This window comes from Melozone crissalis, unplaced genomic scaffold, assembly GCF_028551555.1.
Source record: "Melozone crissalis strain CALT ecotype California unplaced genomic scaffold, PUWL_Pcris_2 ptg000004l_1, whole genome shotgun sequence".
NCBI classification, from domain to species: domain Eukaryota; kingdom Metazoa; phylum Chordata; class Aves; order Passeriformes; family Passerellidae; genus Melozone; species Melozone crissalis.
The window spans coordinates 13,926,511-13,948,653 of record NW_026535782.1 but is presented as its reverse complement, the minus strand read 5'-3'; the positions used below and the strand labels follow the sequence as shown (position 1 = coordinate 13,948,653).

Below are 22,143 nucleotides of genomic sequence, written 5' to 3'. Positions count from 1 at the left end.
TTTAATGTACAGTTAACTTGTTCTTTAATGCAAATCTTTAGTGCAAAAAGTTTCTAAAGTTTAAATCATTGTCTTCAGCAACTTACTAAATTACTTACATCAAAACCTGTGTTTGGATCCCAACCAACATGTCCAATGTGTCTAAAAAAAGGAGACAAGTCCATTTAATCAGCATAAAAGGATCATGTTAACTAAAATAAGAGGACACAAAGATAACCAGAGATATCAGCTTCTAAATAATTCTTATTCCTCAGTGGCGCACTTGAGAATGGAATAGTAAAATGTCTTTATTTTCACTTTTTGTCTCATGTCCAGAAGACAAAATGGAGAATTTCTCTCCTTAGGTTACAATCTGTGGCAAAGCATGAAGGCTTCATGCCACCCTGTGGTGCATATGGATAATGATGCTGCTCAGAGATCAAGAAGTTTTGCCTTTACACAGCAACAGGATCTTGAGCTATTGCCAAATTTTTCAGTGCCAGGCAGCTGGAAAGCCTCATCCTCCCTGTCACCACTGTGTGTATCACTCCTTTCTCATTCACATCTTTCTAAGATAAGGCAGGACTGTTTCCAGCTGCCATCTTCCTAAGCTTCTAGCAGCCATTTCATGTGGCTACTGAAGTATTATTTTATGTGATGCTATAACCAGTTAGAATACAGATGAGTTTTGTGCCGCTCCAAGCTACCTGACAATACTGCTTTGGATATGGAAAAGAGAACCATAATGTTACCAGGAATCCATGTTTAGTGATTCTTTTCACACACTTCTAGAAGGAAGATACAGTTCTCAGGAAGCTCAGCTCAGAGTTATAAAAAATACCAGGTCAGCTGTTAGTAGCCAATGCAGTCCAGGCTACACTTGATAAATTACTAAGGCTGTTTGGCTGCTGTTAAACAGCACCTTGCACAACAGACCTTGTATTCTTGCTGTTTTTATCAGCAGCACAAGTTTTCTTCATTAGAATACTGAAGTACAATGATCAAGTTTTGGTTTTGGTATAACTATAACTAGTAAACTATACGTTTTAAGAAGCAAGAAAAGAAAAAGGCTTGGTTTAAAGTGAATTATGCCATAAAAAAGAAAAACCTATTTTGCCTAATTATTTAAATGCCTTTAAGTAACTACCAAAATACGGGATGAGTTGTTTACAGAATTCTGAATGCTATGATACAGCTTGCTTCACATTAATTAGGAATGCATTTCCTACCAGGAAATTCTCACAGCTGATCACAATGTATTAACCTGGCATATGTAAATTGACATTGGTTTACCACTAATACGATCTTACCCATGTATTTGTGCACATCTGTGTGACTTGGGATGCTCTTTTAAGAGGTTGTGAGCATACAACTCAATTTAGTGCACTGAATTGACACTGAAGTTTTATATGCCATAGTTTTTGCATTATTTTTTGTTCATTTTTCACCCTTCCAAGTATGATAAATTACTTGTACACACTGACTATAACACACATTTTTCAGATCTTTTCAATGCAAATACATATAATCAGATAACCCCAAGTCTTATGCTACTTAGAAGAATGTATACAGTAGTAAGTTCCATTCATTTTGAGTACAGACTGTTTTTTTTTTTCTCAAAACACTGAAACTCCGTATCTGCCTAACAGAAGGCATTCAAAAATTTTATCTACTGATTGCAACTTTGATCTGGCATAAACAGGGACCATGTTAGTCTTCACAGGTATCATAGCACAAGTGACACAAGTTATCCTACTGGCTTATTTCCCTAACAATACCAAATGCCAGTTTCTGTATGTTTGTACAAAATCAGCAGTTAAAGTATCTTACATAGTAAGATGACACATATCTGTTGCAGTCTACAGGAGACTTAAACAGACCTCAAGCCAAAAGGACTTTCAACAGACTTCTTTTGTAAAGGGTCACCATTTACAATTTAAGTTTACATGATACTGGAACTGATATCTTTTGTTTGAATGTCGTTAAGTATTTTATCACCTTACTCTCAGCTTCTCTAAGTCACAGTCTGATAGACTTCATAAACAAAGTCTCAAAGTAATTTTCTATCTATGCTGCTGCACAACCCCTTCCACAAATTCCTAACAGAGGTCTGACAGGGTAATGCAAATTTTGTGCACATATGCTCAAGTTTACATCACTACAGTCACAACAATGACCAGCTACCAAGCACTCTTCAGTTTTGTTTCCCTTACTCTTCTTTTCTGTATTTTTCCATTCAAGTGACACTAACAGATGCAACACTTCACTGATACTCAGATCAGTAAGAACAAGGTTGATGCCTGAATTTTCTAAGCAAAATTTGTTTAGGAAAGTGTTTTAGCCCACTTCTTTTATATTCCATCCACTATCCCATTCTACAGAGCATTTTTCCAAAACACTGTGCAGTAATGTTACTGTAACTAGTAATGCCAACATTACTTTAATGGAGTCATATTCTGGGAAAACACATCAGTGTAATGATACAACATACCACTTCAAAAGAATAAGACATTCACTTGGCATATAAACTTCACAGTGCTTTTCTCATGCTTCACAGAAACTGATCTCTCTTGTAACTAACTCAAGCTCTAAGCTCCTGCAGCTTCAGCAAATAAAGTACATTTATTTTAAAAGGCAGAAGATTATTGCAACAATTAATGTTCAGGAAAGCAACAGTTAATTGAGTAAAGTGACCAAGCTTCATGAAAGGGGAGCTCAAAGTGGTAAATCATAACTACTCCAAAAGATTAAAGATACATAAGAAATGACAATAGGAAAAATTTCTGAAGGATGCATGCTGTACTTTGATCACAAGGTACAGGTCCTAGCCTACACAACAGAAAGCCTGTAAACAGAAAGCCAAAGATGAAATCATGGCAAGTAATTTCTGCAGTTATGACAAGTCAGGACACAAATGTGTATTTCACATGACAATGCACAGCTAAGTATGTGCAGGTGTAGGAACCACAGTGTCAAAGAGTTGACCACTGAGGTTGAATGAGTCTTCACTGAGCTGACAACCTCAATAAGGCACCTCTATGAGGCTGAAGTCTTTTCTAAGCTGATTTTCGATAGCAAGTTACTTTCAGTTGTTCACAGCTGCAGGAAAATCCTCATCTGTGTATAAGCTAACCTCCTTTTAAACCCCACAGCATTCCAGCTACTTAGTTCAGGTTACACAGGTTCAAGAGTTGGCCATTTTCAAGTATAACTGACACAAAAAAAAAAAAAAAATCACAAAAGCAAAATGCCAACATCCCTTCCCACCACTCCAAGCAACAAAACTCCCACCCATCCAAAACCAAACTCAATCTCAAGAACATACTTACTGGAAATTAGATGGAGTTCCAATATCTGCCTTTGTCAATCTTCTCTTTTTAGTTTTTCCTTTCTTCTTTTCTTTGGTATATGAAATATTGTTGACTTGTGGAGTATAAAATCTGTTAGTTGTAATTTCTGGGTTTTTGATATCAACAGTTGCCATTGGTAGACTGGGGCCTGTGAAAGTAAAGTACAGGATTTTTACTACTGTGTTTCACCAATGCCACATTCAATCCACAAACTTTGGGAGGTTTTTTTTTGACCTGTAGAATACTTGTACTTTAGCTATAGCTCCACATGCCACATGCATCCAGATGGGTTCTGGATGTCAGATGCATAAACTAAGATATTTGATTTTAAAAAAACAAATGTTGCTAGAGCAGCACAACAGGAATATTTTCTGAACTACAACTTGTTTTTTGCAACATGCGCAGAACACCTGGAATGATGAGACACATTAAGATACAACATAGCTACAATCCTAGATAAGATCAAAGATGTAACTCTCATGAGCAGTTAGACCCAAAGAGCCAGCAGGCCATTACCTGGGCAGCATACTAAACTGATCCTTCAGGAGACAGAACCTTCCCTTAATAAACCCCAAGTGGGAATGCTTTCTGCCATCATACACACACACAACCTGAACATCACAATGGCTTCAAAAGGCTGCTCTGGACACACTACTGTCTTTAAATACAGGACAATATCTGTGGAACTAATCAGCATTTCTTATGTCTCACATTTTGACTGGTTTTCAAAACAGTGAAGTCCCAGATAAGGAACAGCTTGCAGAGACAGTAAAAAGAGCACTATAAATACAGTTTGTAATCTTTGTGTTTCACATACATTCTCGAACTTTGCTTTTAATTCTAAATAATTCTGAATTATTATTCTAGTTATTTAAAATGCATCTGAATTATACTCCTGCTAATTTAAGCATCTTAATATTATTTTACTTGCATAATGCTAGCAAACTAACATACCTAGTACATGTTCCACTCAGGTTTTTTAGCTTTGACAGAAGATAATTCCAGACATAAGCACATGATAGCAGTACTTAAATGCTAAGAAGCAATTTATGCATTTATCATATACATACATATATACACCCGTGTATTTTTATAGAAACCTACAAAAAGGGTAAGTAATTTCAGTTTTGGAAGAATGAGATTAAGCAGGCCATTTAAAACCAGTTTGGCCAGAAATAGTTTGAAAACATTCTCGACTTCCCTGTGAGTTAGGACCCAGTAGCTAACAAATGAACTGAAGACACAGTCTTACTGGGCAGATGATAAAAAAAGTATAATTAGACTTTGATAAATTTGAATCTTGTTTTGACACTATTTTTTCATAACTGCATTCAGAAAGAACCAACAAGGCTTATGTTCACAGTGCAATATAAAACTCAGAAAGGACAAGCAGACAACACAACAGGTAACACAGCTGACACTTGCATTTAAACACCTCCGGGGGAGGCACCTAGTACTGGCCAGGACAAAAAACAAAACCAGAAACATGACACTGGGCTAGACAAAACTCATCTAAAACATATGACAACTCCAACACTCCTATAGGAGTCTTGAAGGACAAGATTAAAAACTGTACTGAAAGTGCATGAAAAAAATTGTAGAATGTTTTCTGCTAAGCAAAAATGCTTTTATCTAGAAATATTTTGATCTAGACAACTGTCCTTTGAGAATACCCAAACATAAACTGATCATGTAAGACTACACAAAACAATTTGCATTGTTAAGAGTTTCACTTAAAAGTAGCCCTGAATTGACTTATCATCAAATATTACCAACTCTAAATGTAACAGTAAGTTCAGTAAAATCTTCAGAATTAATTGCAAATCACAGTCTTAATTTCCTTGGTACCAAACACTAGGAGTTAATATTCACTTTATCATCTATTGCATTTTTTGTTATATTCTGTCCATTTTTGCCTACTACATTGGTATTTACAGTTTCAACAGCTGTACTGACATTCAAAAAAGAAACAGGTATCTCTATAATGCTAGTAAGTTGGTGATATTCTTCTCCCAATTTCTAACAGTCTTTGAAGTGCATCTTTCTGTACAAAAAATTCTGAACTAACCAAACATGGTCAGTTGCCTGTAAAGCAGCAGCAATTTGCAAACAGAAGTTTAATTCAGCTGAGCTAAAATCAAGGACTGATAGCCTGATTCCTTGACAATAATGTTCATACAAGAGGTCACAGTAAAATTAAAGATGAAAATTTTTCTTACCGTCTGGTTTAGACCTTTGATGTCCACGAGGGATAAAAGAACCTTGGAAAGAATTGTACTCTTCTAGAACTGCCATATTTATATCCAGTAAAATTTTTCCCATCATTACACATGCACCTTCCCCAGCAGGTGCAGACAGCTCAATAAATGAAGATGAGAGAGGCATATAGAGCTCATCATTAGGAAGTACCTGACAGTACAGGGGCCTTAAGCATCCACTGTTATCAAAATCTGTGACATCTTCAGAAGGGGCTCCAGAAAACGTTGTACAGAACATTTTGAAATGTTAATTCTAGTCTGTATTTTATTTAGACTCTCTCTAGGTATCTGTCTCAGACTACAGACAGCTCTACAAGAAATGCAAACTGTTCAAACTGTTCTAGTTAAGAGCTGAAACAAAATTCTGCCACGTGGTTCCTCGAGATTCTCTCAAAACCTAATACTCTGACAAATCCTCATTTCATCCAGTACTTCACTACGAGGTCAGTTCAACCACAATAACTCTTCTTTATTTGCATAAAGAGACCTAGCAATTACAAATGAGTAGAACACAAATCCCAGGAAATTACAGACTAATACATTTTACATAACTGTTAATGCCAATTTGAGTTTAATCCTGCAATTCTACAAAAAAAAAAAAACCCAAAACCCTTAAATCCCTATCACTGAAAACATTATACAAAAGACCAAGTGCTTTTTCCATGCAGCTTCAATGTATGCAGAAAATCCAGACTAACAAGCCCCAGTAAAACAAAATTCCTCACAGTATTTCAACCATGGGTCATGTGAGTACAGAAATGTGAGTGTTCTCATTTTTCAGTTTTAGAGCTAGTAATGCATTAGCACAAAAAACAACAGCACAAAAAAGCAGGTGCCTCATCTTTTCTTCCCAACAGAATTTCTGAGAAGCAAATGCATACAGACAGTAAAATAAAAAGCAGCTGTTATGACAATAGATGTAGTTTTTTTCCTCCAGTTACATACAGATAGTATGTATCTGCTGTAGTCTTAATTCCAAATACTGAAATGCAAAGTCTGTGTAGGCTGTAACAACCTGAGGCTGTAATCCATGCCCTGACCATGTCTTATCTGTGACTGTTGAGGACATGGCCACACAACTGCTCACAGGCAGAGAAGTCAGGCATTACAGAATTTGATAAAATCAGAAAAAGAAAACGTTTAGACAGGTTTTGAAAGAGTATGCGGATGTCCCAAGGAAACAGTTTATTAAAAAACAGATGCTGAAACCTGTATATATGAAGTGATTATAAACCTGAAACACTGAGTATAAACCCTATGTCTTCCACAGAACACTCAGGAGAAATTCAGCATAGGGATAATGACTGCAAGTTTAGTATGAGAGAATTTTTCTCAGAAAAATATTGTTCCCAAGGTCTTGCAGCATGAGTTATGGAGAGTATTTTAAGCACAAAAATTTTTGCAGGCTTAGTTTTCTTAAATCTTATTCTATTCAAGGATAGTAAACTAGACCAATAAATTGTTTGTGTTATAACAGAGACAAAGGCTAATGTTTTGTTTTTGTTTTTTTTTTTGTGGGAGGTGTTACTACATGATCACTGCTGCTATAATTCCCATCTGCTCTGCAGACACTGCTATCAGGGATGTGCTGTTGAGGTAACCAGAGCACTTAAAAGCTTTTGAAAGCTCAGAAAAGCTGGCAAGACCATCACACATGGTATTACTGCGAGTGTTTCAAAACTTAACAGCCCAGACAAAGTTTAATCTATACTAAAAATGCCTGACCTAAACTGATGATTGCCTGAATTTCCTCAAAACTTAAAGTTTGTGAAGAAAAGGAAAAACAATTTTTTGAGAAGTATTCCATATGAGGGAAGTTTTATCTGGGTATGTAAAAGGAATCATTAGTTCCCATAATTCAGGCTTAGTTATGAATTACTTGTTTTGGTGACCTACAGAGAAATGCTTGAATGACTTGGTCAGAACAAATTTTAAGGCTACCTCCTCAAACCATAAGCAAATTTCAGAAGATCAGTTGACTCTACCCTTGCTCAAGCAGCAAACTCACAGATACATGCTATGACCTGTATGATCTGGCTCACTACAGAAATCTGACAGGAGAAATCCCTTTTTAACTTCAGTGTGAATTCAGAAATCAAAAGCACCAAACTTGATATTCACTGATGCACCTTTTTCATGATTTTAGAATGGATGGTAAAAAAGTTCTGTATCAAACTGATACATAGTTTGATTACTTCCATCCAGTTAATAAGAGGATCTCCTGAGGAACCTGTATCTTCATGCTAGTGAGACACGCTCCTGAGAGGCAAGGAGATTCAAATAATTCTTCATTCAAAAGGAGTTTAATATTGATGAACACATGACATAAAGCCAAAAGACTATGTTACATGGTTAGCCAGATACACTGAAACTGAAATATTATATTCTATTAAATCCATCATTATTATACTTGCCATTAAGACAAATGGACTAACTTTGTACTGTGATCCTATACATGCATATTCTGAAGATCAAGCAGCAAGTGCATGCTACAAGGTTTTCTCAGTTTAAGCTGAAGGGCCCTCTCTCCTACTGGCAACAAAAAATGCTTCTCCAGAAACATTCTTTACAAATGCCAGCTAAGCCACAACAAATACCAAAGAACAGAAACAAAAAGAATACTGTAACCTCCAGTTTACTGCTTTTGTCACTACATGACTATCCTGAACAAATCTCAAACAAAGCTATACATACACAGTAAATGACAACGGAAGGAAAAAATAAAATGCAGTTATTAATGCAAAAAGCTTACCATTTGGTGGGTCTCGTCTTTTTTCTGTTAAAAAAGAAAAAGAGCCATTTAAACATAGGTATCACAGGAAAAATTAATTCTAAAGTTTAGAGTCTAGTGAGGTTTTCAATGACCTTGACCTCAAATTTAGGAATCTATTAAAATCCTTAAAGTCTATTTGTGCAGTTTTAAAAAAGTATTACAGAACAAAAAACTCCAATCTTAGATAACAAGCACTGATTTAAAGTGTTCAAACTGACAGGAGCATATAAGGCAATAGCTACTGACTAGGTTTCAGGCATTTCAACTGTGAAGCAGAGTGAAATATTCAAAAATAATCTGTTTTAAATACAACCTATCAAAGTAAGATTTCTGAAGCATTATGCTTTCTGATGTCCACTTAATGAAACTGTTCTTTCATTTTTATCTGAAACGTAATTAGCACTTTTATAGAGTATTGTTCCCTTACAGAACCTAAAATTCAAATAATTTTTGCTTTATGCCTAAAAGTAGGACACATGGGGTAAGACACTTCACCTATGTTATCCAACAGATAACTGGACAATATGGAAAGAACTAGAATCTCCTTTATACTAATATGATATTCTATTCACAGCACCAGTGAATAGAATGTGTTTCACCGGTGAGTGTGTTTCACCGACTATGAAGAATCTGGCTTAATGATTTAAAATGTAAAGTTTTTATGCCTCAATATTCTCAGCCTATATTAAGTTCCCCTTCAAAGAAGATTTCCCTCACTTACTATTAATTACTATCGACCCCCAGTATATATATTTACACACAGTACATCTATACACACACTCTTAAGAAATTTGGATTTAGCAGCACCCAGAAAGGCAAGCAGTTTATCATCTCACTACAACAAAAGCCACAACTCTGTAAGGATTTGGAGGATCTGTAGTCTGACAGAGGCTCCCAAGAGTTGCATAGCAAGAATTTGTAACAGGCATTTCACTTTCCAGCAAGTCCAAGAAAAACTTAACTTGCTATATTTTTCCAGACTCACAAACATAAGAAGGGAGAGGGTGCCTCCACAGATGGTGCTGACCTTGTCACAGGAATACTTATAACCCCAAAAATATACAATCCTAAGTATGCAAGGCGAGTCAGCCTCATGGCAGTCTGCTGATCTTCAGGTAGGAATAAAGGAATCTGTCAAGATCAAACCTTCATGGGTAAGTGATCAAAATCCATTGAGAGTTAACTTTTCATGAACAAGCCTTCCAAAGACAGTTGAATTTTAGGTCACAGAAGGTTAGTTTCAGGCACAGAGGTGGAGTACCTCTGCAAGGGTGCCTCAGCATAAGGTATCAGGTCTGAGGTGAGAAAAAGAAAAAAGGCTCTTTGACTAAGTGCCATGCTCTTTCTTCCTAGAAGATTCAGTTTAAAAAAACCACACCTTGTACTGTTCCCTAGAAAGAAACTTTTAAAAAAATAAAAATCCACCTCCAACTCAACCTTTGGACCATAATTAGAGTTCTAGTCAGCAACTTAGAGACAGCAAAGGAGAGTACAGGACCGGTTACAAATCTGTCCTGGGATGGGAAGACAGCAAAAGCAGGAAGCATTCATAGGAAGTGTTAGGTGGCCTTGAGTCAAATCATGGGAATCCTTTACAATTTTCAATACAATAAATAGTTCAAGAGAAAAAATAGTGGGAAACAACCCAAAACATTATATACACTTCCTGTAATTTTTACTGGCTAGATTAATTTGTGGCCCAAAGAGACTAGCTCTGTTTTTCTGTGGTTACCACTGCTGACAAGAAAGTATGAACTTTTGTTCCTAAAGCACAGATGACCTGATGAGAGTGGCAGATTTTCCGGTTTTTGAAGATGAACATGCCTACTGATCTAAAACAGATGAATATCAGGAGCTGCCTATGTACAAAAACCACGGCTCCCTTCAATGAGCATTCCTGGAAATGAGAATAATCTCTGCCAAGACTTGAATCCAATGAAAGCTGAGCAGGTTAGAGATGCCCTTGTCACCCAGGCAGCAAAAACAAGATCTGTGACCAAAGATGAAAGAAAAAAACCAAAGCAAATAAAAAAAATTCCTCTCCATATGAAGTATCTACCTTGAAACTTATGAAGTCCATTATGAAGGTACTCAGGAGCTAAAGGCTTGTGAAGGAAAAAGCACTTTCATGGAAGGTGAACAGAGCTCCCACCCCCACTTGTATGAGCTACAAGCTCCCACTTGTATGAGCTACAAGCAGTACATAAAATTAGTCAAGAAGCCTGCTATTTCAGAAAGAACTACATGCAGTTAAGAACAAGTGTCTGTTTCTCTTTTAGAGATGAGTGCTCAGCATGTGGAGAAGGCACTTGTGTTGGTACACAGATGAACATTTCCGAGGCAAGATAATAAAAACAAAGACTAATGGTATCTATGTGCAATACCTGAAGTGAGAGTGCACTATAGTGACAAGCACTGAGAAGAGACACACTGTGTTCAGCTGTTTACTGGGGGAACTATTTGGGATTGGTTTAAGAAGCAAATTGAGAAATTATTTAAGTAAATCTACAGACAAATTAATGAATTATAGCAATTTCTTTCTAATCTAAGGTTAAGAATTTAATTGACTAAAAAAAAAAAACCCCAAAACCAAAAACCCAAAACCCCCAAAATGAAAAGGCCAACCCAAACCAGAGTTTAGTTAGATAAAACCCTGCACTATTATAAACATTTAGACAACAGATCAAAAATTCTTTCTCTACCTTTGTCCCTCATTCTTGATATTTTTTGTCCTTCACTCTACTTGATATTTTATACATTTTAAGCTTTTGTACATTCTCTGTTTGGAGCCAAACTTTCACCTCTCTGGAACTCCAGATGCACTTACTCAGGGGCTGTCTGTATACTGGAGCGCATTTCATGCTGAGTGAGGAAGAGCAGAACCCTGTTGTGTCTTCTCTTAGCTGTCAGACAGTATTTTGTGCACTAACCTCAGCAGCAAGCCATAGCACTGTGAGCCAGAACTGCTGTTATTGCTACCTTTCAACAACATAAGTTTTCCATAAGGCTCCTGGAGAAGTCTAGCAAGCCCTGAATGGCATAACAGGCAGCTAAATGATCCCATGGAGTACTTGGGTGAGTTTAAAGCACCTCAAGTGACACTGCCATGAAATGAAACATAGTTTGGAAGGCATGAAAGTAAAAATCCCGTTAAAATAGAAAAGCATCAAAATTACCAGACTATTACATCTGTGACTGAGAAATTAAGATGCATTAATATTATAGATGATATACAACTCTGGTATCATTTGTGTATATATATGTATACATCTATATGTAAATTAATATGTGTTTCATATAAGCATTTATAAATAAATAAACAGATAAACACCAACAGCAAATCAGCTTTGATTTGAGCAGTGCAGAGTCTTATTTTCGAAGCACAATTAAATAGTCACAAACAAATACAGAACTCCATCTGGTGGCTTGACTAAGGAATCTCGTAACTATTTTAAATTCTTGGTTCGCAACTCTTAACAGGGAAAAACCTGAAGTCTTTTGTTTTGAAGGTTATTTTTTGGTTTTAATTTCATTTTTTTTTTAAATAAAAGCTGTCTTGAAGTTACAAGTGTTTGGGGAGGTAGAGTTATTTGTTAAAACAATATACAAAGTAACATGAGCTTTAGCATACAAACAAAGGTATTAGTTCAAAGAGTAAACAAGAAAAACTTAATCTGGTCCTGTGGAAAAAAATCACTATGTGGAAGAAAAACTCTGAACAGAAGGTTTGACTGAACCACTATTTTCAAACAAAGTTTGCTACAGCCAATAATGCAAATATACTTCTTCCCATGTCACGTCTGTGCATTGTAGCATTGCATTTCAGATGTAATAGAGTAAAACTTCAGGAACAGTAGATGCAACATTACTTTTGCAATGTGAGTATGAGAAACTTTATAACTGCTACTTCTTAATGATCCCCCTTCTTCTCATGAAACCTTATGAACTTATTCTGAGCTGAGGGAATCTTCAAGAAGTCATTTAAGCTCCTGGAACAAGTGGTCTTCTTCTGAGTCACCATGCCTTGGTGAAATCCAAGTGAACACATACAGATAACGCACATTTGCAAGAGCACTTGCAAGGGCAGCTCTCCAGGATGAAGGCTTCCTCCTTCTACAGAAGCCTACACTGCATTGCGAGTGTGACTCCAGAATGGATTACAAAAACACATCCTGTAGCTCGCACACAAGTCCGCCCTACATCCTACAGCAACCCTGAGCACATCTACTTGTTCCAAGCCTGTAGTTTGTGTCACTTTATCCTTCACGGACATATGGCTGTCTATGGGCTCCTGAAAAATGACCAAGACAAGATCTGTAGGAAGCCTGAGCTGCCTTTAAAGCACTAACCACACTCCCAAGGCATCTTGCAGCTGGCAAAAAGCATGCTGTGCTTCACTGGCTGTCCTGTGCTCCTAAGGATAGTATAGGCACATTATGTCTTCTGTTCTTGGCCTGAGCCAAGATCACTGGTTCTGAATAAAAGATATTTCTCTATTAACTGCTGGATCAATGCCAAAAATTTATGAACTACTGAACATACCAGATGGTAAAATTTTTGTTACAACCCACTTGGGCTGAATTTAACAAATCAGTTATAAACAGCCCAGGGCTAAAAGAGAGTTTATTCAAATATGAAAACAACTTAGAGAAAGATTTCTAGTTTTCCCAATGTCAGCTTACAATTTTTGTTTCCCCCAATTTGTATTTTCAAATCACAACCTTGGGGTCTCAGCTTACACTTACAGAACAGAACAACAAGGTGAGTTGTTTCAGAAAAGTACTAACTTTGCACACTAGAGAAAGAAGAACAGTTTAATAGCATAATTACTTCAAAATATAAATATGGCAGTAGTGTCTCCAGTGGCTTTCAGACATAGCAGCAGCTTCCTGCCTCCCCCCCAAGTAACATAAAGAAGCCTGAGTTTAAGATTAATTTGAATATTTACCAGATTTTCTCTGCCGTCGTCCAAGTAAATCTGTTACTGTTTTGCGGAATAGTTTAGCTTCTTCTTCATTAGCAAAATTAAGACCAACTTGACATGTCTGAAAAACATTAATATTTCCCCCCCCATGACCAAGAAAATGTTTTTAAGGCTTTCTTAAATATTGTCTTACACCTTTCTAAAGGTATAACAAGAAAAAAAATCACTGCAAATTAGGAACCAAGTCTTAGTGAAACATTATATCTTAGGAACCTCTGTCTACTAATCAAATTTCTAAAGAGATATAAGCAACACCTTGTAGCTTCAAATCAAAGAGGGGAAGAGAAAGGAAAATTTGTGCTTTAAGAATATATATGTCATAAATATAATCTGCAAGTCAAAATGCAATTTCATTAAAGAAATTTGAAAATAAAGAACCACATTTTATGCTTCTGTACTACATATTAAATTTTCTAGTTGAGATATCACAAAAATTCCTTTAATAAATAAGCTTTTACAAAGAATTCATAGAATTAATTAATAATCTCAGTTACACTAAAAGAAAATACTGTTCAAACTAAAGGCATTTTAAAATACATATTCAAAGACATTGAGACTCACATCTCCAGCAAAGGTATGAAAATATCCTCTAGGACTATTATATACAAAGTTATTGTACAGCTCCTGCTCCCACAATAATTTCCCATCCTGAAAAGAAGAAAACAAATAAAAAAAGACTATTAAACTCAGATGAAACTGCAGAGTTTAATTTTTTTTACAACAGAACCTATTAAGAACTGGACACAGCATAGCATTAAACATCTGCCTTGCTTATTATACTAACCCAATGGATAAGCTCAATCAAAATTCAAGTACACCAGAGCTTGTGGAAGAGCTGTGAAGGCCTAGTCCATTGGGTCACTGTGTTCTGTTCAAATTCATGGGTGCTTCCAAAAACTTCTTTCAAGTTCTGTAATCCTGCCACAGTGATACTCAGAGCAGCAATAGTGACCAGTTACAAGAAAACAGTGACAAAACAGCAACTGCAATAAAGGAGACTTTCAGTCTCCTGTTCTTATCTCAGGCTTGACTTGAAAACAGTTAACTAAAGAGAACAAAAATCTCACCTTTTTAAAAAGTCTCATGTATTTAAATGACATTATAGTTCAGCACCCAAGGAAGAGGTTTCTGACAAAGTCTTAACAATCAAGTGACCAAATCAAAGTCAAATGCAAGTGCCAACTGGCAATACTGAACAAATCTGAGAGACTTCAAGCACTGAACCCTGACAGATAAGGAGCTGTTTCCTGGCTGCAGAGATAATGGGAAGCTTTCCAAAGTCTCAGCACAGTCAGTAGGACTTAGGTTTCTCAGTATCATTTTTGTTACAAAAACACATCTTGAACACTTTGTCTCTCAGTTCCCACTCTCTTGATCAGAATATTATAATAGGACAAAGCTCTTCAGTATGACTCTACTTTTTGTGGAGGGGGAATGAAAGAAAAAACCACCCACTCCACCTCCCAGAAAGTCAGAACACACAACTTGTTTATCTTGCAGTTTTCACATGCACCACACTGACCAAAAAGATTGTTTCCACCCATACATAAGACAGCATCTATTTCTTTAAACCATCCAAAGTAGTGACACCCGCTAGAATTTTGATAGCTGTCCATATCAGTGACACTATACTCATTTCCACTAATCAGATCTGTAGAGGGCAGCTTCTGAGACCTGTAAGAATAGTTGATATTTATTTCATCCATTAAAGATGACAAATGAAATTGTTGAAATTTAGAGTACCTGAAAAAGTTGTAATTACCTATTGATAACAACTGCAATTACACAGCTTAAAGCACAACCACTTGCGAATTGCTATGAGTGCATAGCTACAACCTAACTCATTGAATTCAAAATGGAGAATGAATACAACCAAACTTAAAGGGTCTGAAAAAGGATGCTTACCTTAATGTCAAATATTCTGATAAAATACGACCTCTGTGGATTGTCCTTTACAAGGCAAGCTACACCACAGCACTTCTTTGACCACATGGCATTGCGATCTGCTGCGTATATCTGAACAACGGCTGAAGACATCGTCTAAAAACAAAAGGTACCTATTACTTTTAAGGAAAAAAAATCATAAATTCTATAACTGAACCTTTCCCAAAGCATCTCTTAGATTTGTTCCTTGTTCTAGGCAGCAACTTTGCTGATTTCCCAGGTAGTTAACCCTGTAAGAGTCAAATGACTGCAAATCACTCCTGTGCTTTAGATTTTCACTTCTATGCAAGATTTAGACACCTTAAGAACCCAAATGAACTTTCCATTCTTTTTCATGAAAAATAGCAAATAAATTTTGCCTCTAAGAAGCAGATCAATAACTATGGTGGTCACACAAAGTAGCCCTACCGTGCAAGGAAATGTCTTTTTAATACTTCAAACTGAATACAAACACAATACTCAAGATGAAACTGTAAATTGCACAGTTCCTGGACACACTCCTGGGTACTGGAATGCAACTGGAAGATATTGCTTAATTGTTTAAGTGGTCTCTGGCACAATTTTAACCTATGCCAACTGGTGAACTCCAAAAATTCCTGGGCACAGTTTGAGAATTCACATGAGCTAGGCTCATTCCCAGCTGGCAACCAGAAATTGCCTGGTTTTCAAACCGAGAGATTTTAATAAGAGATGAAGATTATTCCAAACCAGATTGCTTTGGTCACTAGAACATTCTTGAGCATATTTTCTAGTATATATGTGCTTTACCTTAAGAGTCCCATAAAGAAAGGAAAATGGAAGCCCTCAAAGAATATTTAACAGCCAAGTCATAGGGACATAAAGTTTAAATAAAGTTAGATCTGTAATAGGCCAAACAAGAGCCCATCTAGCCTAGGATCTGTGCTCCAGCAGCACCAGCTGCCAAAAGAAGGTAAGAATACCAGAATATACCATTACAACTATGGAAGCATATCCCCAGGAACTGCCAGGCTGGAGCTCAAAGCTCCCCAGGCCAGCAGCACATACTGCATTGCTCCTTTGTGAATTTATCTATTTGCTCTTCAGACCCATGTGAAATTCTGAGCATGACAACACTGCACAGGACTGTGTTTCACAGTTTTCTTATGTGTTGTGTGAATAATTAGCTCCTTTTACCTAGACTTTTGCCACCTGCTAGTTTCAGTTGATCATCCCTCCTTGCTCTTACACTAAGAGATGGTGTTGATGGCTTCACAGTTGTTCCTTTATGCTGCACATCCTTTTATAGATATTTGCCACACTTCTTTGGCCTCTACACTCTCTTTAGCAAGCAGCACTAATTTTATGTCACTCTTGTACCAAGAAAAAAAAATCATATTACACATTACCCTTGTCACTTTTACATAAATTTTAACTAGTCCTACTATGTTCTTCTTTGCATAGAGATGAGACTTGTGCTGTATGAATCCAGTTTGTTAGCCCTTTGAACATAGGGTCAACAATGCTTTGTTCTCTACTTATTTCATTATCAGTCAAAAGCTGCATTTCCTTTATTACTATGAAATATTAAGCAGACGTTATTTTAGATCTGTTATAGTTCCAAGACCTTTCTGGATGACTTATACCTAATCTAAGTAATGGACTCTGTATTAGGCTTTCCCCACCTGCTCCACAAGGATTACTCTGCCTTCATCAACACTGACTACTTGCTGAAACAGTAGACATCTAGAATGCAGGCATGCTTTCTTACATTTTAAGATTATCTACTAAATGTCATTGTCACCATGGTCATAATGTTCTAATGACTTAAAACTCCAAAAGAATAACATAAGTTTCACTGGATTTTTTTTAATCAAAACCCCTTCAGTTTTGTTAAAACAGTCAACATAATATAGTCAGACTGACAGCTACATCTTTGGGAAGCAATATAACCCCTGCCCAAGCACTGTGATGCTAACTTTCACAAACCAAGATATATTTCTGATTCTTTTTGCAGCCACCTCATCAGAAGTTATCAGACTGACTACTAATCTTGCTGGTAACTCACAGAAGACCTTAAAGCAGGTTTGTCTGATGAGGAGTGCTTTATAGTCGCTTCCTCACAACTAAGTGTAAAGTAAAATTTCTCTCCCTGTAATCTACAGAGTAATACGAGTAATTTAAAAATAACTGCACTTGCCAGATAACTAAAAAGGGACCTAAGAATTTCCCATACTACCACAACAAAACAGTTATATCTGCAACTCAGTGTCATCTAGGAGATGCCATTTTCTCCTCTATGTCGCAAACAGGCAATGACCTAATTTTGGACACAGCCAGGCAGATTTTGTTCAAAATCTTTCCTTCTCTAACAGCCTCTCCCACTCATTTCCCCAGTACTTGTCTACTCGTTAAATTGATAACCTTACAGACACAAGATAACACACTGGAGCAAAATGGGCCATTCTACAGTTCCCATTTAAGCACAGCAACTACCTCTCCACCCCTGCAAGAAGCCTTCTCAATACTCCAAGACAAGTCCAGTTTCACTACCCTCTACCCAACAGGACTTTTCACAGAAATGGGTGGTCTTTGTAGGAATTATACAACTTAAATTCAAGGCACAGGAAACAGTGACCTATGTCAAGACACAGCTCCTATACATTGCTGATGATCACATCTAACAGCAAAAGCACCAACTGGAGTATCTGGGTAAACCAGTAACTGTCGTAACTTGACAACTGCTTATAAAACCTTGAACCAACGCCCACCTCATGATACAAAGAGTATTACATAGAGTGTGTCCTCATTCTGCATAATCATAATATATTTAATATATACTTGGTTACCCTGTGAGTAGAGCTTGATTTAGAAGATAAAAAACAATTTCACTGAATCTAAAGTAGGTTTTGTTTTGAGGTCTACCAAGTTTAGAGTTCAACTGCATTTTAACTTGATCATTAGCTTTGTACAAATTCCTAATGTTGACAATTGCAATGAGGCCTTTGCATATTAGAATATAAAGCTACAAATTCTGCTGTCACACCACTCAGATTTTTTTTGTTTTGTTTTGGTTTTTTTTTTTTTTTTTTAAGGTGATAAAGGAAAAAAATACAAAGTATATTTTGGGGGGCAGGGGGAGGAGGACAAGCAAATTCAACTCCTTTTACTTCGTCCCCTGTTCATTTTCATTATGTACAGCAGTGGTGCCAAGCTTTCTGCTATTCAGCTTCTGGAACAAAGATGGCAAAAGTAATGATCCACTGCGTTTGGAAATTTACACAGACTCACGGTGAAATTTAAAACCTGAGAAAATAAAACTATGTTTACTGTTATTCAATATGAATCCTAGCCACATAAATTCAATTTAAAAAGTTCAAATGTAATTGCATAACTGCAGAATCTGAGAACATTTACACAAATATTCGAATATTCTACTGCATTTAGTGAATATTTACTGTCTATTTTGAAGACCATCAATGTAGCTAATCGTTTCAGTTTCTCACAGCATTCTTGAAGAGAACCTTGCAATTAAAAGGACACATTCTTTTATACATAAGTATTTATTCAGAGTAGGTCAGACCACTGATTCAATATAATGATTGTATTTTTTTCTGGCATGTAGTAGGTTACTTTGTTACTACTGTATTTTCAGGAGGAGGATTTTGAAGTTGTCACTACAGCTTTTTTTAAGAGATTTGGTGAAGACCTTGTCCTTTTTATACAGCTGTATATCTAGAAAGGGTGCATAGGGGAAAGAAATAAGGTAGTCCACCAAAAAACTGCTGGGCCATGGAGGTGAAAACCAACCTGGCTCAGCTCCCTCTATTTTTTCCACAGTCAACCTCCAGCTGGAGGACATAGCATTGATTCCAGGAACCTGTCACACCCTTCAAGCTGATGAGCTGTGAAGCAGCAAGTCTGTGCTGTCAGCTGTACACTGTGCTGTCAGCTGTACACTGGCTGTCTCACCGGAAGAGCTGGTCCTACCCTCGGACCCACACTGCAGGATATGTGGTATCAACAAGAGGCTCACAAAAACACCTTCTGCCTGCAGAACAGCCACAGCCACTCACCACACGCCTGCAGAATGTGACCACAACAGCCACCGACAGTTCCCCACTGGGCAGCAGAGAGATGTGCACTGTGATCAGCCTCTGGTGTGAACATTTGCTGCAGTGGCCTGTCACATTAATGACTTGCTGTAACTCGAGTGTTTCTCAAAAAACAGTGAAGCAAGCCAACCCAGACGGTGGCACAGCTCATTACAAAAAAGAATCATTACAATGCATGGCTTATGGCTGACAGACATATAAACACAGTGGGCCAAAAGTCACAACAAAGAGTGGCAGCAAGATTAAAGCTTCAAGATATTCAGCCACCTCAGTACACAGCAGAACAGAAAGCAAGACCCATTTGAATGTTTTTCCCCAGTGTTTACCTACAGCTGACAACAGGTTGTGGTGCAAAGATCAAAGGCTCATAAAATGACTTTGGTTGGACGTGACCTCTGCAAGTATTCCAGGCCAAGCTCCTGCTCACAGAAAGGGTAATTAAAAGCCTAGAGCCTATTTGCCCAGGGTTCTGTCCAGTTAGGTTTAAGGGCTACAAAATACTTAATAATTCCCATTTTGGTGCTTGTAGAAATGCATTTAGGTTTCATGCATTTCTCTAATGGTTCAGTATTGTTATGTGCTAAATGTTGACAGTACCACTGAAAACACACTAGCACTAACTTTCAACCTTTTCCTAATTTTTAAGAGTTTTTTTCCCATAAAGAGGCAGAACCATGCATACACACAGAAGTTAATCACATGACAGGCTTGCTTTTCTCAAGTCATCCTTCCCAGTCCCTGAAAGTGTTTTACAAATAAAACCAGGGAAAAAAAGATTAAAAAAAAAAGACAATATTTTGTCCTGTAATGCAAAAATGCAAGTAGTAGCAGTTGCTTTCAAGCAGAGTAACCTCTTGAAAAAACCCATGCCTATACAATGGCTGTAGCTTCTTCACCAAGTCAGTCTGAGGACTTTCAGCTCAATTAGCTAATTTTACATTTCTGTGGGAAAAAAAGCAAACTATGGTGAATAGTTGTGTGCAATCCAATCCCTGTCAGATAGAAATCAGTATTTCTCTTCTCTTTTCCATATAGCAGGTATCTGGAAACATTGTCCTAAACAATACTAGAGCTGGTGAGAAGATACCTATGGTAGGTGTTTTTAAGACATGCTATGGTGGAAATCTTATAGCTAAGCCAACATGTTGCAGCCTGACCAGGTGATGCAGGGTGCTCCTGGGTGACACATTTCTTCTTTGACACAAGCCCAGGAAGACAGCCTGCAGTCTGCTTCTAGAGTGACTGCTCCAGAATGAAGAGCTTTTGCTATTCTCTGACACCACAACAGCTGTAATAGTTTTCCTCAGAGAGCAGGGCTCAGGAACACAGGCATGCTATCAAGTACCATTTCACTGCAGAAATGCTTAGTAAAGCCTAACTTTAATCTTGACCACAAGAACAGCAGGAAGCTTCAGTACCAAAGCAATCTCTAATAGCCTGGCATTAGCTGAGTCAGGAAAGAACACACAGAAACAATGTCATTAAGACTTGTGAATGAGAAAGACAAGAACCAGAAGTGAACCGGGTTCTATGGAGAATTGACCTTCATTCACAGAAAATGAGACAGATAGAATTCAGTGGCTGACATTTTTTTCTCCAGATGACAAATATTCTGAAGGAAAAAACAAACAGAATACAGCACTGACTAATCAAGCAGAGACAGCACTTGAAATCTTGGGTGTTTTCTAAAATAAGCTTAGGTTTTAGCAATTACACTTTTAAATGCTGGTACTTAAAATTAATTTATGTAATTCAATGCAAATGCAATTGCAATTAGACAGTGATAATAACTCCCTGTTGTTTTGCAATTGCCTTATGTTCAGTGTCATAAATACATGGAGCTTCCAAAAATATTTCTGTAGTGCTCAATACAGCTGTGCATTTTATCTCATCACTCAATACAAAAACATAAAACCTGCTGTAGGGACAAGGCACCAGAACTTCCACCCCTTTCTCAAGGGAAGATTTCAGTGCCCTACACAAGCAAGCTCCACTTGCTCTTTCTGGCAGTTTAATTTTCCTTCTGCACAGTGGTCCTGTTTCAAGAAAAAAAATGTAGCTTTTTTTCTTGGCATTGAGGAGTCTCCTGTCATGTGGGAACAGCATGCTATGTTCCCTTCCTGCTAGGAAGGGCTGATAACCCACTTCTGGGGGGAACGTTCTCTCCACCATGCACTCCTACAGAAGGCATGCACTGCAATCTCTCCCAACAGTAATTTCAAACAGATTGACTAAGCCTGCCACTATTGAAATGACCCCTAAGTAATTAAACCACATAAAAAACATGCAAGTACGCTTCCCTAACAATTGCAACACTTCAAGTAGCAGAGGCATTTGCCAGAGCAGACAAAAAGACTTCCTAGCACTTTCACAAAACTTAGAAGAGTTTAATTAGGTTCAAACCTTGCAATATTTATAAGCCCTGAAGAGTAGGTAAGCCAACCTTCTTAAGCATGGGTGTCTAGTATGATGGTAGAGGTGCAGTTCAGGCCTAACAGTGAGAAATATGAACACAAATTAACATCATCACCAAATTTTATAAAGCTCAGGAAGTATTCACAAGTGTCAACTTGTAATTGCTTTTCAGTTACAGATGGGAAAGGATTCAGATGGGAAGAAACTGGAGAGAGAAAGGACTGGTGATGCTGAAGGCAGACTATTCTTGCTTACTGCTGGCACCTTTATTGAAGGACTGCAAGGATTAGGGCCCCAGACAACAGAATAAGTACAATAGATGCAGCTGTCTTTTTAGGCTTTTCCCCTCTAAAAACAGTGTATCAGG

The 22,143-nt window shown here is 37.3% G+C and overlaps 1 protein-coding gene across 1 annotated transcript in view; it reads right to left on the bottom strand.

The window, feature by feature from the left end:
• The window catches only part of WASL (WASP like actin nucleation promoting factor), a 50,379-nt gene that overhangs the window by 9,462 nt on the left and 18,774 nt on the right, over positions 1 to 22,143 (bottom strand). Inside the window, exons 2-7 of the mRNA XM_054277585.1 lie at positions 15,250 to 15,384; positions 13,906 to 13,992; positions 13,309 to 13,405; positions 8,340 to 8,363; positions 3,309 to 3,477; positions 99 to 141 (exon numbers count right to left, since the gene is read on the bottom strand). Of these exons, the coding sequence (XP_054133560.1) occupies positions 99 to 141; positions 3,309 to 3,477; positions 8,340 to 8,363; positions 13,309 to 13,405; positions 13,906 to 13,992; positions 15,250 to 15,384 (555 nt within the window). The remainder of the gene's footprint in view (positions 1 to 98; positions 142 to 3,308; positions 3,478 to 8,339; positions 8,364 to 13,308; positions 13,406 to 13,905; positions 13,993 to 15,249; positions 15,385 to 22,143) is intronic.